Below are 17,096 nucleotides of genomic sequence, written 5' to 3'. Positions count from 1 at the left end.
AAAAATCAAAATACTGCGAAAATCACCTTTAAAGTTCTCCAAATTAAGTTCTTAACAATGCATATTACTAATCAAAAATTACATTTTGATATATTTATAGTAGAAATTTTACAAAAAATCTTCATGGAACATGATCTTTACTTAATTTCCTAATGATTTTTGGCATAAAAGAAAAATCAATAATTTTGACCCATACCATGTATTTTTGGCTATTGCTACAAATATAACCCAGCGACTTAAGACCAGGGTCCAGGGTCACAATTGTACTGTTTTTGCTGTACTTTGGATCAAACAAATGCAGGCTTGGTGAGCAAAAGAGACTTATTTAAAAAACAGAAATCTTAATGTTAAAAAACTTTTGACTGGTAGTCACAGGAATAGATTATATTTTAAAATATATACAAAATAGAAAACCGTTATTTTTAAATGATAAAATTATTTCAAGATTTGACTGTTTTTGCTGTACTTTGGATCAAATTAATGCAGGCTTTGTGAGCAAAAAAGACATAAAAACATGAAAAAATATTGTGTGAATATTGCTAATATTCAGTGTATCATCCAGCCCTCCTTTAAACTTACTCTAAAAGATCATGGGAAATAACATGTGGACAGTTTGATTTAATGTTCTCACAATATGACCCTGTTACAAAACAGAAGCGGAAAGCCCTTGTGTTTCTTCCTTAGGAGACAGTGAGTTCACTCTCGCCTCTTCCTATTGGAATGACCTGTGAACTGTGCGGCTTCAGTCTTCCTGTGTCACACTGAAAGGAAGTCCTTTGTAGTAGATAGTGTTACACATTCTCAGCTACAGTCACAGTTATTTTTGTCTTATGTTTGAAATGTCTCCAGATTGTATGATGTAATTCATGAATAGTTTTATGTATGTTAATTGTGGAAGATTTTATTTTATTTTATTTTATTTTATGTCATTCTCAGGGCCCATTAATAGCATTGACTTGGGTGTGCCTCCTGTGTCACAACCTGTGTGCACGAGTGTGGGCATGTCCGTCACAAAGAACCATTGCAGAATTTTATTCAGATGAGAGGCAGAGTGAAGGCTTTTAGGCTGCTGCTATCATTATGTGTCCTATGTGGGCACTCTCAAATCAGGTGGAGGTATTGTTATTCAAGGCTGTAACCTTGTGTTTGATTTGATTGTCCCTCTCAATCATTTTGACATTGACGAGGGCTGTTAGATCTCTGAGGCAGGCCAGCAATTTGGCCAATTTCCTCAATGTTACAACCCCGCTACAATGTAATTTAGTAATATATATTGTGTTTAAAGGGTTACTCCACCCCAAAATGAACATTGTGTCAATAATCAAATTACTCCCATGTCATTCCAAACCCGTAAAAGCTTTGTTCGTCTTCGGAACACAATTTAAGATATTTTGGATGAAAGCCGGTAGCTTTTTGACTGTCCCTTTGACTGCCGAGTAAATAGCACTGTCGAGGCCCAGAAAAGTCAAAATAGTCCATCTGCCATCAGCAGTTCAACCATAATTTTCCCAAAGCTACGAGAATGCTTTCTGTACGCAAAGAAAACAAAAATAACAGCTTTGGTCAATAATTTGTCTCCTCTGCATTACCGTAGTGCCATTTTGGGGAGTATCCCCTGGACACTGATAGGTTTTCAATGTTTATTTACACTTTGATACAAAGGAAAACAGCATATCCGCGTGATGCGGCTGACAGAGAACAGCATACGTTGTTTGCATTGTCTCCAAAATGGCGCTACGGTGACGCAGAGGAGACGAATTGTTGAATGAAGTACTTATTTTTGTTTTCTTTGCCTACAAAAAGTATTCTCGTAGCTTCTGAAAATTGTGGTTGAACCGCTGATGGCAGATGGACCATTTTGATGACGTCTTTCATACTTTTCTGGATTATGCCAGTGCTATTTACTTCGCAATCAATGGGGCAGTCAAAAAGCTACCGGTTTTCATCCAAAATATCTTCAATTGACTTCCGAAGACAAACAAAGCTTTTACAGGTTTGGAATGACATGGTGGTAAGTAATTGTTGTCAAAATTTTTATTTTGGGGTGGAGTATATAGCATTTGAATAGCATTTTGTGATGGTCAAATAAAAATGAAATTTTAAAAATGGAATAAATAGTGAGATGTGAGATGAAATGATAGATTGGGGTTGGTAGAAGAAGCCAGCTCCTGAGAGAAGCGTTCAAGAGTTGAAGAGCTTTGGAAGGCCAGTTTGTCATCCAGCAAGACTCACTGTGAAAGGATGAGAACTGTGGGTATCAAGGTTTGCAAAAATAGTTGCGTCGTTTCACTTTGGCAGCAGAGATTCTGATGACACCTCTTCTGCTGTTATTTGGGATGAGGATGTTAATTGCTGTACATGGGATGATGGCTGGAAGGAGACAAAATGTACAGTGGGAGAAATTGTTCTTTTACTGGAGAGCCAGTCAAAAATGCCCACTGCCTTTTTTCAAGATTTCCTGTAACGGCGTAAGCTGCAGTGAACGCTGGGATGAGTGGGATGACATATAGGTATTGGAAAATGTCAGGCAAAGATGAATACTGCACTTTTACTGAATACTTTTCTAATGTCCACCAGCATGTCAAAGCTGGAAAGCAGGTCAGAGAAAAGATGCAATGCAAAAGAAGGAAATGCAGAAACCTTGCAGTCTTTTAAAGATCTGGCCCTAGGGGTGGGCAATATGACCTAAAATTAATATCACAGTATTTTTCATCTTTTGAACGGTGACGGTATAATATCACGGTATTACTTTTTTTGGTACATTTTGGGAGGAGTAGCCTGTCCTGTCCCTTTAGTATGTGAATAAAGTTAATATTTTTATAATATAATAAGTAAATGGTAGGTATCCTTATCAAAAAGAGACACTCGAGAGTATTATGCATTCTCAACATATTTATTTTGCAAAAAACCTAAAGATCTTACTTTAGCAGTGTACAACAAAATTTAAATTTTAAATCAACCCATAGCAACAGTTTAAAAGTAGACCAATTCTGTGGGGAAAAACGCGGACTTGGCAACACTGCATCCAACACGAGCTGCTGGAGCAATGTAGTTTTTTCCCAATATCGTGCAGCCCTACGCAGCTCTGCAGAGTTTAGCTCCAACCAGCTTGAACTCACACCTGCTTGGAAGTTTCTAGTAATCCTGAAGACCTTAATTAGCCGGATAAGGTGTGTTTGGTTAGGGTTGGAGCTAAATTGTGCAGAGCTCTGGCCTTCTAGGAATTGAGATACTCACAGTCTGCTTTCGTTGTGTGAACGTTCTTCAAAAGTTCTACTTTTGTGTTCCACAGAAAAAAGTAATTCAGTTTTGAAACCTCAAGAGGATGAATAAATAAAATGATGCAAATTCTTCTTTGGGTGAGCTATGACTAGAAAAACTGAAACGTTGTGCCTGCTGCTTTTCTAAAGCAAACAAAGTTAGCCTTTGCAAAGCAGACAACTAGCATTATGTAAATGACATGGAAATTCCCTGGTAATAAAAAATTTGCATCGTGATCTATTGTTGTCATCCATCGGACCTGCAAGTGGACGACAGCCTTAGCAGAGCAAGACTCTATCTCAGTTCCTGCTTTCGATGTTTTCCGTCTGTTCCAGATGTTCAATATTTGAAGTATGTCAGGACGTGTTGTTTCTGTTTTAAAACAGCAATAGTTGGCCTTCATGGAATGTTTTTTGTGTCAGTTTCAGCAGATTGAAATGTACAGGAGAATGTTGTCAATGTGATGTAACTATAGTTGGTATGTGGTATTCCCTCCTGTGATCAAACTTTACAACTCATGAAGAAGAGAACAGGGTGTGCTTTAATGTGCTCATTTTCATAGTATGAGTATCACCTTTTGTACTGGTTCTTTTAGATGATCCAAGGTATTTGACTGTATTAGAGTACTTTCCCAAGAGGTCAATGCAAGTGCATTGTAATAAAGCATTTTAACATAATGACTCTATAGCATGTATCTTTTATAACAACATAAAGGCACTTCTGCCTTCCTTGGGTATAAACCTCGCATCATGTACAATTGTATGGATTGCCTTGCTGAATATGCCATGTCTCTCTTATGTTTCAGATGGATTGAAGCATGTTTAAATGAGGATCTCCCGCCCACCACCGAGCTGGAAGAGGGCCTAAGAAACGGCGTGTACCTGGCCAAGTTGGGCAACTTCTTTGCTCCCAATGTGGTCTCAATCAAAAGAATCTATGACCGTGAACAAACACGCTACAAGGTAAGTTTAAAACTCTTTTCAGAAGCACTGATATGAAAATAGCAGACTGGATTCACTTGTTGCTCTCTTCTTTGTCCCACTTGTAGGCCACTGGGCTCCATTTCAGACACACAGACAATATCATCCAGTGGCTGAATGCAATGACAGATAAGGGCCTTCCTAAGGTGAGGAGTGTAGGTGGTGAACACAAGCCTGCCTGCTGCTTTCATTAGCAGCATTTCTTCTGCTTTATTGACTCACTAACATGATAGTGCTTGCCTCTGAACGTCTTTCCCATGTTTGGCAACAATGCTGCATTCAATCTCATCTAAATACATGTACTTGTCTCTCCCTGTCAGATTTTCTATCCTGAGACAACAGACATCTACGACAGGAAGAACATGCCCCGCTGCATCTATTGCATACATGCTCTCAGGTATCTGCTAAGTCGCTGTGGGCTTATTCATAAATCTGTTGTTTTGGAGAAAGTAACCAAAAGACGTGTTAGTAACTTAACTGTTACTGTAGTTCAGCTGTGTTCATAATAGTAGAGCTTTTACAGTAACAAAAAGCTGTTTTGTCACAAAGAGTAGTGGCGGCGCAGGTCTACATGCACTAATTAAAAACTAAATATATTAAATAATATATTAAATATAAATATATTTTTAACTATCCTGAATGGTTTCATTCAAAAGTTTGGAGTCAGTAGAATTTTTTTTTTTTGAAAGAATTTTATTTATTCAGTAAAAAATAAAACATTGCATTGAGATTAAAGACATTAGTAGTGTTATAAAGGATTTCTCACAAAATGGTTTCCACAAAATATACGAAGCAGCAACTGTTTTAAACATTTCACAGTATTACTATTTTTACTGTAAATCTAATCAATTAAATGCAGCACGGATGAGCATAAGAGTCTTCTTTTAAAAATATAAGGTACTGAACCCAGACTTTTGAACATTAGTATATAAATGAATCTGTTTTAGTGACTAATTCGACCATTTCCTGTTCAAATTAACAGTTTATTTTATTTTGAGTGACTTTGAACTTAAATGAACCAGTTCATTTTGAGCAAAATATATTTTTTTTTGTTTAGTTGTATTTAGTATTATTTTACGAGTTCAGTGACAGTTCTGTCACCCTTATTGTGTTTTCTTTTTTTGGGGGGGAAATAAATACACTGCTGTTCAAAAGTTTGGGATTAGTTATGTTTTTTAACATTTTTTTTTTAAATAAATCTCTTATGCTCATCAAAGTTCTATTTATTTGATCAAAAATACAGGAAAAATATTACTGTATTTTAAAATGACAGTTTTCTGTTTTAATATACTTTACAATTTAATTTATTTCTGTGATGCAAAGCTACATTTTCATCAGCCATTACTCCAAATCCTTCAGAAATCATTCTAATATGCTACTTCATTATCAACGTTGAAAACAGTTGTGCTACTTAATATATATATATATTTTGCAAAATTGCGAGGGGATTTTTGATATCTCGAACGGTTTGGCCGTGGCAAGGCGACAAATTTATGGCGAGAAATGAGAAACAGGAAGTGTCTAATAACTGTTGCACACATTGCCTGATTCTGATGAAACTTCACCAGTTTGTTTGTTGTATGATGCCGATTACATAAACGTGACTATTATGAGTCAAAGTTATAGCGCCACCAACTGGCAGCAGGAAGTGTGTCATTTTCAAAATGCTTTGAAATCAGCCTCTTAATTTCTCGATTTTCTTCAAACTTTATCAAAATAATGTAAAAACACAGCCGATGAGAATATGTAAAGGGGTCGATGATAAATCAAATGCTGTTGCCATGGCAACGTGTCAAACTTTAAAATTAGGTTCCTGTCTTTTCGAGGCAGATAATGTTTAGAATTTCATGAAACTCAACACACACATCAGTATTAATGATAGTTTGACACTGGCAAAAGCTACGACCAACAGAAAGCTGGCTAATTTGATTTGAATGTGGATTTTTGGAAAAATCAGGCTGTAAACAAATTCATACTCCTAAGAACAACAAGCTGTTCACACCAAACTTTTTTAACATGAAGAGAAGATTCTGAAGATGCTAAATTACGAGTGGATTTGGGATATCTTGAACGGAGTTGAAGTGGTGATTTTTTTAAAGTTATAGTAAAAAAGATAACCATAATTTTTTTATATCTTCAAAGTGCAGCATCCAAACTCTTTAAAACTTTTTTTCACACAGAGAACTAGTCATTCTGAGCAAGTGATGTTAATATCATAATTATACAAGCTTCTATGAATTAAAGAAAATTAAAAAAAGGAATCAGAAACCTGCTCTCACTCTGCCTGACTGTCTGTCTATGTGTGTGTGTTGAGTCACTACAGAGTGACAGTCAGAGTGAGTGCAGGGGGGAGGGGTGAAAGGGAGAGAGGGAGAGAGAGCAGTGACATGCTGCAGACCATCTTTGAGGAAGAAATGCACATTGATGTAGTGTAATCTACATAAATATGTCTGATCTTTGAGAGTCTGATATTTTGAGAAAATATAAAGGGTCACTAACTCTTTCATTGTTTGTATTTTGCAGTTTTTTTTACTGAATTGTACCATGAACTTGTCCTATGCAGTCACATAGCAAAAGTGTAGCGCTTAGGAGTGATGTCTTATAACAGGAGTCACCAGCAAAGCAATATCCACACACAAATTGTACAGAGAGGTAACGATGACATTTAAGCAGAAATGGTGGACGTAATGCAAGCAATAATAACATTTTGTTATCATCATGAATTACATGTTCTTATCATCATCATCATCAGAATATAGGGAAAATGTAGCAGTTATATTTTATGGTTCACAGTTGGCATTATCTGAAGACCTTGCAGGGGTTAGGTTTATATCTTCAAATGTGTTGGAGACATCAAAGATCTTTCTGAAAGGCTAGATTTAAACTGGTGCTCAAATAATATCAAGTTAGCTCAGAATTGGTATCCTGAGGTACGAATATAAAATCAAAAGGAGAATAATTACCATAGCTGCTGTTCATAACATTTCAGGCAGTCTTGTGCATTTGATCAGATGTAACTAAAGTACAAGGTTATGAGATACATTATATGAATGTTTGGTTTAGATAAAGCAGTCCTGCATAAAATACAACTTCTTTTATCTTATGTAGTAATGAAAGGTGTAAAGGTAAATATTCTTCATCATCGTAAAATGCCCTTAAAACAAAAAGAAAAAATACATGCTCAAAGTGCAGAAGCTATGCATAAAAGTTTTATATCATGGTGTTTTAGAACCATTTAGTAGTGTGCAAAATGATATATTGTAGAAGTATAGCTAATAATAACAAGCAAGAAAAATCCAAACTGGCAGAGGGTTACTGTGAATGCATCTGCCAACTGGGCACCGTTTTCCTGATGCTATCGGGATGGCGACTGCGCAGATGGCGAGGGTCCGTTCATCGCTGCTTGCAGCTTTAATTTTTAGTTTGTTTTAGTCTTTTTTTTTCAGCTTTTGTCATTTAACAGAAACTATTTTAATAGTTTTAGATTTGATTAACAATCTATCTATCTATCCCTATCTATGAACTAAATCAGCATATTAGAATGATTTTAGAAGGATCATGTGACACTGAAGACAGGAGTAATGAGTAATTTAAAGTATAATAAATATATATTTTTTAAAGATTTATTTTTGGCATTTTTTGCCTTTATTGAGATGGGACAGATCAGAAGTGACAGGAAACAAAGTGGGAGAAGGATGGGGAGCGGGATCGGGAAAGGTCCTCGAGTCGGGATTCGAACACGGGACGCCTGGAGCGCAACGGCGCTGTATGTCGGCGTTGCGTTGCATTCAACCATTGCCCACAAGGCTATCGGCGCCGACTATAATAAATATAATAAAATAGAAAACCACTATTTTAAATTGCAATAATATTTCAGAATATTACTGATTTTTCGGCATTTTTAATCAAATAAATACAACCTTGATGAGCAAAAATGCTTTTTAACAACACCTACCCTGCTACCTACAAACAAATACCTGTAAATAACTATAAGTTAACTACTTGCAGTTTCAAAGCAGCTTCTGCAACTCAAATACAATATGCTTAATTAAACCCAAACTCTGTCTGTTTTTTTTCATCCAATTATGTTAATCATAGATAAAAGTGCATGTATGTCTCTGTGTAGGTTTGATCTGCTTCGACACGCATCTCTTAATGAGTCAGAATTAATGAGGAAACCTGTTCTGGTTTCTGCTGAGGCACTTAACATGAGGCTAGAGGATCCTGCCATTTGTAACTCTCACATTCCAGCTCAGTGCAGAATTGACGCTGAGCCCAAAAGCCATAAATCTGGCCATCAGAAACAGGAAATAACAGCATTCAGGGGGCGAGAATTTGGCAGAGGCCTGTCGTTGGGTGAGGGGTACTAAATCCAGTCAGTCTTTGTAGTTGATATTGACGAAGGGATGCGTGTCAAACTTGAAAGCCATACAGATAACATCTGATTTCTTTCTAGTAGCACCTTTTCCTGCACACACCTATGGAATAGGATAGCTGTCCTCTGGGAATTTTGTTTCTCATATTTACTTTCTTTTTTTTCCTACAGCCTCTACCTGTTTAAACTTGGGCTTGCGCCCCAGATTACAGACCTGTATGGCAAGGTCGCCTTCACAGGTGAGTCAGCTAAAGCTTGAGTTTGTACAATAACAGCTGGAAAAGCCCCTGTTCCCGGGAGCTGTGGTCAATGTGAAAATCATTATCAATTGTATGAGCATTTCCTGCCATTTTGGCTGGCTTGAAATTGCCTGCCAAGTCCGTGGATGGAAAACATTATTTACCAGACCTATTGAGAACAATGTCCAGCCAGTCCTATCAAAGCAAGGAAAAATTCAAAGCCAAGATTACGTTTCCAAAAGGTTACCATGCTCATTAAAGCATGACATTGCAATATTTACTCTGAGCCTGTCTAGAATCATACAGTATAAAATATTGAAAATAAACTAAATATTTTCCACTGAGCCAAATAATCTCCTTTATTTTTATTGCTTGTGTGTGTGTTTTTTTTTTCTTTTTCAGAGGAGGAGATTAACAACATGAAGATCGAGTTAGAGAAGTACAACATTCAAATGCCAGCGTTCAGCAAAATTGGCGGGATTTTAGCCAACGAGCTGTCAGTGGACGAAGCAGCCTGTGAGCATTATTTCAGTCTCTGCTTTTTAGGTCGAATTCCTTTTGGCTCTTTGGCACAACTCCTTCCCTTGTAAACATAAACAACTAGACTTTACTTGTACAGCCAAGAGTTTAACAGCACAGTAATTACGATCTGTTTTGCATTGCTTTGAGCTCAAAAGATCTGCATTATCTTCTGTTGCAATGATTCAGTGCACGCTGCTGTGATCGCCATCAATGATGCCATTGACCACGGAGTCCCTGAGGGCACTCTTGCTGCCATGAGAAACCCAAACGCCATGTTACTGCAGCTGGATGAAAGCGCCGCCCAGCAGTACCAGGACACCCTGTTCCAGGCCAAGACTGAGAAAGTTGCCAGCTCCAGAAAGAGAGTACGAACTTTGCTCTAAAAATAAAAGATTTGCTATATTTGGGAAACTAAAGGCGTATTTTAATATTTGTACACACTATTTCTGTTCCAAAATTTAGCAATCTGCCAAAGTAGACAGCATTTAGGCATCAGAAGTGTGATTTGAAGGCTGTTTTAAATAGTTGACAGGATAACAATTATTAAATAAAATACATGCATATTTATAATCAACATTTATAATTAGTATCAACTCTATCTACCATCTTCAGTACACTTCACTGAAATATGTATGTGACCCTGGACCACAAAACCAGTCTTAAGTAGCATGGTTATATTTGTAGCAATAGCCAAAAAATACATTGTATGGGTCAAAATTATACATTTTTCTTTTATCCGAGTTCATTAGCATATTACACAAAGATTATGAAAAGATGTTTTGATTGCAAAGGTCCATGAAGATATTTTGTACATTCTGTACCGTAACTATATCAAAACGTAATTTCTTGTTAGTAATATGCATTGCTAAGAACTTCATTTGGACAACTTTAAAAATGTTTTTTCTTAGTGTTTAGATTTTTTATTATTATTATTATTATTATTATTATTAATTTTTTTTCATCTTTTCATTCCTGATTTTCAAATAGATCTCAGCCAAATACTGTCCTAATAAACCATACATCAATAGAAAGCTTATTTATTCAGTTTTCAGATGGTGTATTAATGTCGATTTAAAAAAAAATCAACCCTTATGACTGGTTTTGTGGTCAACGGTCACATATAGTAGACATGCCTGTAGTAAACGTGTCTTATTCAATACTGCTAAGTATAATTATTAAGTATTAATTATTTTGTTTTTGCCAGCGTCTTTAGCTGAGCCAAATTCTATTCAGATTATGTATTTAAATGAACTGTGTTAAAGTGCTTTTTGTGTAGTACAATCAGTTAAAAGCTATTGCTAATGAATTATTTCAGTGTTATTTATATACTATTATAGTATTTATTAATATTAAAGTAGCTTTTTATTTTTAGTTTTCATTTTGGTATAATTTTAGTTTGTTTTAGTCATTTTATGTTATCCTTTTATGTATATCCCTTTTTTAATATCTTTAACTTTATTTTCCATTTTAGTACTTCAACTTAAATTCATTTTAATGTCATTTATCTTTTTAGGTTTTTTAGATTTTGTCATTTAACAAAAACATTTTTAGAAAATGAAAATTAGTATGAAGATAATGGTATAAATGTATGTTTCTTTGGTATAGATTGGAGAAAATGCTGAGGCTGAAAAACTATTGTTAATGAGTTTGTTCAGTATTATTTATATACTGTTGTAGTATTTATTAATATTTTAAAGTAGCTTTTATTAGATTTAGTTTTAATTTTTGTATAATTTTGTGTTATGTGCTTATACTTTTTATTTTTTCAATATATCTATTTAACTTTTTTTTAGTTTTAGTACTTCAACTCATTTTTCTTTCAGTTAGTTGGCAAGGCAACATTTCAAATTTATTTAAATACATTTTTTATTTAAGTTTTTTTTTTTTTGTTATTTAACAAACTATTTTTAATAGTTTTAGATTTGATTAGCAATCTGTCTATCTCTTGTGTATGAACTGAAAACTACTATGCAGATGCTATTATAAATATATGTATATATCGGAGAGAATGCAAAGACTGAAAAAAGTTGCTAAAGAGTTATTTCAGTATTATTTACATGCTATTATAGTAATTATTAGTGCTGGAAAGTTTTTGTGTACATAATATATGTGTGTATACTGTGTATATTTATTATGTGTATATAAATACAAATAAATAAAATATAAATATAGTAATATATAATCTAAATTATATTAATACTACATATAAATATTTTCAAAACATAATAAATAATCACAGTACACACAGCTTATTTTGGATGTGATTAATCACGATTAATCGTTACCCAGCACTAGTGTTTATTAATATTTTAAAATAGCTTTAAGTTTTATATTTTTAGCTTTAATTTAAGTTTTAGTAAATCTTTATGTGCTTATATTTTTTATTCAGTCCCCCCCCCCCAATGTTTTTATGTAACTTGGTTTTAGTTGGTTTTAGTAATTAGAGCACTTCAACTTAAATAGTACTTCAACTTGCACTCATTTTATTATATAACATTCTATTTTTTCATCTTTTGTCATTTAATGAAAAACTTTTTTAGTAGTTTTAGATTTGGTCAAACAATCTGTCTATCCATTGTGTATGAATTGAAAGCTAGTATGAAGATAATGGTATAAATGTATGCTTATTTTAAATATATAGATTGGAGAGAATGCTGAGGCTGAAAGGGACGTTTACGATGAGCTGCTCACACATGCTGAAATCCAGGGAAACATCACCAAAGTCAATTGTACGTACCTCACCCATGTCTACCTCCAGCTCTTTGTGTTCTTCTGAGGTTGAGGATGTGATCTGAGTTCTCTGTGTGTGTGCTGTTTCTCAGTGACCAAAGCCTTGGATTCAGCAGAACAGGCTCTGTTGGGTGGTGATGAGGACAAGCTGTATAACGCTCTCCGTTCCCCAGCATTAGGCCTGCAATCAGTACAGGCTCAGAACAAGGGATGGTACCTCAAACAACTGCTGGCTGATAGAGAACAGAAGGAACAGGTAACAGCTTCTGCTACTCAGTGGGGAAAAAAGGCTTTGCCACTTACAATTTGGTACACTTTTGTACCATGGTTTATATTTTGTCTGATGATCCCTTCTAAATATGAAATGCATTGGCATAGTGTGGTGTCCTTTTGCAAATATTTGATCAATTCGCTTTATCACAGCACATCTTTGAGAAACCCTGGGCTCAGCAGAAATATAGGCTTGTCATGGTAACCAGTAATAACAGCAATAACAGTTTATCCTGCAACAGCTGACGTGACAAAATATCCTTCAGTGTTTCTTAATTGTTGCTTCCTTATTAAAGTACCATATCTTACCCAAAATGAACAATGAAAAATGTAAGCTGTTAATTCTAAATTCTATAATCTCATCGCTTTTGGCTTGTTTCATTCTTCCTCCTGCCCAGAATGCCCCAGGAGAGTCTCTGATAAAGGAGGAGTTACAGAGTGGAGTGGATGCAGCCAATACACAAGCAGCAGACTATCAAAAATGTATGTACTCCCTTCTGTTTCGCTACACTCTTTTGAACCCGTGAGTAGTTTGTATATTCAGAGATCAGAAAGACGTCACTGTTTTCTTTGTCTCTCTTCTATGTGTCATTCATGCTGTCCTACAGATGTCACTCTGTGAAAAGAACAATAAGATGATGTGTGTGTGTGTGTGTGTGTGTGTGTGTGTGTGTGTTTGTGTTTCAGTGCTGCGGGCGGTGGAGAGGATCAATGCTGCCATCAAAAAAGGTGTACCAGAGGAAACGGTTAATGAACTGATGAACCCAGATGCCCAGCTGCCACAGGTTTACCCTAGTGCTGCAGATCTGTACCAGAGAGAACTCGCCAGCCTGCAACAGCAGAGTGCAGAGGTTAAAAACACTCACATACACAATTTTAACTCATTTTGGCACTCTGGTTATTTTGCTACACAGACAGCTGCCTTATAATGCTTTGTAAATTTCCTACTATAAATTTATCAAAACTTAATTTTTGATTAGTAATATGTATTTCTAAGAACTTCATTTGGACAACTTTAAAGGTGATTTTCTCAATATTTCAAGATTCCATAATATCAAGGTTCCATATTTTCAAATAGTTGTATCTTGGCCAAACGTTGTCCTGTCCTAACAAACCAGCTTTTAGCTGAATTTTACGTTTATTCAGCTTTTAAATATCTAAATCTCAATTTTGCAAACGGTCATATATCAGAATTTTATATAATCACTATATGACAGTTTTGCCAATAACTGTAAAAACGTGAAATATTGACGTAGATGGTGATATTGATGGCGATATTGCTACTCATCGTGAAAGCCACTGAATAAAAAAAAAAAAGAAAAGGTTATTGCGACTTTTTATCTCACAATTCTGACTTTTTTTTTTTTCATAAAAATTGTGAGATGTAAATTTGCAATGGTGACTGTTTTCTCAGAGTTGCATGATATAAACTCACAATTCTGAGAAAATGTTTTTTCCCCCTCGGAACTATATTGAATATCTCACACTTATATCTCAAAATTTAAAATTGTAAGATACAAGTTTGCAATTGCAAGGACAAATGGTAGAGATACAAATATACAATTCTGAGATTCTGATATAAATTCTCAATTCTGAGCGTGATATAAATATATGGTTCTGAGATAAAAAGTAAGAATTACTAGATTATATCTTGCAATTTTGACTTTATTTCTTGTAATTGCAGGTTAATATCCCACAATTCTGACTTTATAACTTGCCATTTATATCTCACAATATTGAGAGAAAATCATAATTGCGAGATATAAATTCGCAATTGTGAGGAAAAAAGTCATAATTGCGAGATGCAAATATACAACTCAAAAAAGTCATAATTGTGAGTTTATATCTTGCAATTTTGGCTTTATTTCTCACAATTGCAAATTTATATTATACAGTTCTGAGAAAAAAGAGTCAAAATTGCAAGTCTATATCTCAAAATTCTGACTTCATAACTTAGTTTAAATTAAGTTTAAATCTTACAATTTTAAAATAAAATAATTTCTCACAATTGCGAGATACAAATATACAGTTCTAAGTTAAAAAGTCAGATTTGTGAGTTTATATCTTGCAGTTCTGACTTTATTTCTAACAATTGCAAGTTTATATCTTACAATTTTGAGAGAAAGTCAGAATTGCAAGATACAAATAGAGTTCTGAGATAAAAAGTCAGAATTATTCAGTTTATATCTTGCAATTCTGACTTTATTTCACACAGTTGTAGGTTTATATCCCACAATTCTGACTTTAGAACTTGCAGTTGCAAGTTTATGTCACAATTTTGAAGAAAAAAAGTCAGAATTGTGAGATATACAGTGCCCTCCACTAATATTGGCACCCATAGTAAATATGAGCAAAGGTGACTATATATAAATAAATATGCATCGTTTATCCTTTAGATCTTTCATTTGAAAAATTCACAAAATTCAAACCTTTCATTGAAGTAAAACAATGGAAAATGGGGGGGATCTAATTATGAAATTAAATGTTTTTCTCTAGTTGACGTTGGCCACAATTATTGGCACCCCTAGAAATTTGTCTAAATAAAATATCTCTAAAGTATATTCCCATTAATATTACAATTTTTTTTTTAGCACACCAGGGTGGCTAGAAATATAAAATTGTCCGGCCAAGACTTTCTGTTTCACAGGATTATAAATATGAGGAACATAAAAGCCAAATTCCCTTAATCATCCATCACAAGAAGTTAAACCAAATATTGTAGTTCTGATATGCAGAACAAGTTTGTTGAGCTTCACAAAATAGAAAGTGGCTAAAAAGAGCTAAAGCATTGAAAATCCCCATTCCCACCATCAGGGCAATAATTAAGAAGTTACAACTAAAGATGTTTCAAATCTGCCTAGAAGAGGCTGTGTGTCTATATCATCCTAATGCACAATAAGGAGGATAGTTTGAGGGGCCAAAGACTCTCCAAGGATCACAGTTGGAGAATTGCAGAGAATTGTCGAATCTTGGGGTCAGAAAGCCTAAAATAAAATGATCAAACAGCCCCTACATCACCACATGTTGTTCCAGAGGGTTTCAAGAAAAATCCTCCTGGCTCACCCAAAAACCAAACTCCAGCATATTCACTTGTCAGACATGATTGGAACTTCAAATAGGACTGGCTTCTATGGTCAGATGAAACGAAAAATTGGCTTTTTGGCAGCTAACCCTCCAGATGGTTTTGGTGCAGACAGGGATAAAAAAGTACCCCATGTCCATGGTTAAAAATACTGCTGGGTCTTTAATGTTGTGGGCCTATTTTTCCAGGGGTCCTGGACATCGTGTTTAGATACATGGCTTCATGGATTCTATCAAATACCAGCAGATAAAAAATCAAAACCTGACTGCCTCTGTTAGAAATCTTATAATGGACCATGGTTGCATCTTCCAGCAGGATGATGATCCAAAACAAACATCAAAATCAACACAAAAATGTGTCACTGAGCTCAGAATAAAGCTTCTACCATGGCCGTCCCAGTTCCCTGACCTGAACCCTGTATAGAAACTGAAGAGAAGCACCAGCATGAAGCTGGGAAGAGAGATATTCTGGAGAATCTAAAGAGGTTCTGTATGAAGGAATGGTCTCTGATCTCTTGTCAGGTGTTCTCCAAACTCATTAGACATTGTTAGAGAAAACTCAGAGCTGTTACCTTAGGAAAAGGAGGTTGCAATAATTGGGTGCCAATAATAGTGGCCAAGGTGAACAAACATTTATTTCATAATGAGATTTCACCCCAGGTTCTATTGTTTTACTTCAGTGACAGGTTAGAATTTTGTGCATTTTTTGAATGAAAGATCACAAGGATAAATTATGCAGATTTATTTTCACATCCACATATTTTGTTCAATTTTGGTTTCTGCAACGGTTTGTTGAATGTGACTTATTGACCAAAAAGCAGAAAATGTAAACAAAGTTGAAGATGAATTTGATAGCATTGAGTAATGTTTTTTTTCCCCAAACTTTTTATAGGTTTTGCAGTAACATTATCATGAATTCTTTTGTAGTGAAATACCATGACAGCCCTATTATTGATTTCTCTCACCTTGACTGGCATCTCTTCTCACTTGAGTTTGTCATAATGAATTATGGGATTGCCTTCTCTGAGATGCATGTGATGCACACTTTAGAATAGGTCAAAGTTACGCATCTCAGCATAGAAGAGAGTAATAATTTACATGCAGTTTACATAAATTGACGACCTGTAACCGTTTAGTTGAGTCTGAGTGATTTTTGTGCTTTGCTTGACTGCACAGGGCTCTTTGTCACATCCTGAACTGCTGGTTGCTGTTGAGATGCTGTCCTCAGTGGTGCTGATAAATGGGGCACTGGATGTAGGAGACAGGGCAGCAGTGTGGAAACAGCTCAGCAGCACTCTCACCGGCCTCAGCAATGTAGAGGACGAGTACGCCCAGAGGTGAGAATACAGGACCATGTACAGTTGAAGTCAACATGCAACCGGAATTAGTGATGTTTACTTTGAAACACATTCCTTGAATGATTTATCAGTTATTCTAAAGAAAAAAATCTCTAATTAATATACAATAGCTCAGCTGATGAAATGACTTTCAGCTGAAAGTCATAGGCTGCATGGGCCATTAGATTGTTAACTATTAGTCAAATAGCTATTTAGGTGTTACTTCACCTAACACTCATTTAAGTCTGGATATATTCTTGTATAGAACACCCAGTTTTCACATTCACTTCAGTTTCTGACA

The 17,096-nt window shown here is 35.2% G+C and overlaps 1 protein-coding gene across 1 annotated transcript in view; it reads left to right on the top strand.

Moving 5' to 3' along the window:
* iqgap1 (IQ motif containing GTPase activating protein 1) overlaps positions 1 to 17,096 on the top strand; it is a 69,789-nt gene that overhangs the window by 26,070 nt on the left and 26,623 nt on the right. Inside the window, exons 3-13 of the mRNA XM_073835945.1 lie at positions 4,067 to 4,223; positions 4,310 to 4,387; positions 4,562 to 4,638; positions 8,788 to 8,855; positions 9,258 to 9,371; positions 9,564 to 9,742; positions 12,019 to 12,106; positions 12,200 to 12,363; positions 12,776 to 12,860; positions 13,065 to 13,228; positions 16,635 to 16,795. Of these exons, the coding sequence (XP_073692046.1) occupies positions 4,067 to 4,223; positions 4,310 to 4,387; positions 4,562 to 4,638; positions 8,788 to 8,855; positions 9,258 to 9,371; positions 9,564 to 9,742; positions 12,019 to 12,106; positions 12,200 to 12,363; positions 12,776 to 12,860; positions 13,065 to 13,228; positions 16,635 to 16,795 (1,335 nt within the window). The remainder of the gene's footprint in view (positions 1 to 4,066; positions 4,224 to 4,309; positions 4,388 to 4,561; positions 4,639 to 8,787; positions 8,856 to 9,257; positions 9,372 to 9,563; positions 9,743 to 12,018; positions 12,107 to 12,199; positions 12,364 to 12,775; positions 12,861 to 13,064; positions 13,229 to 16,634; positions 16,796 to 17,096) is intronic.

This window comes from Garra rufa, chromosome 3, assembly GCF_049309525.1.
Source record: "Garra rufa chromosome 3, GarRuf1.0, whole genome shotgun sequence".
Taxonomy (NCBI): domain Eukaryota; kingdom Metazoa; phylum Chordata; class Actinopteri; order Cypriniformes; family Cyprinidae; genus Garra; species Garra rufa.
This window is presented reverse-complemented; position numbering and strand designations above follow the sequence as displayed.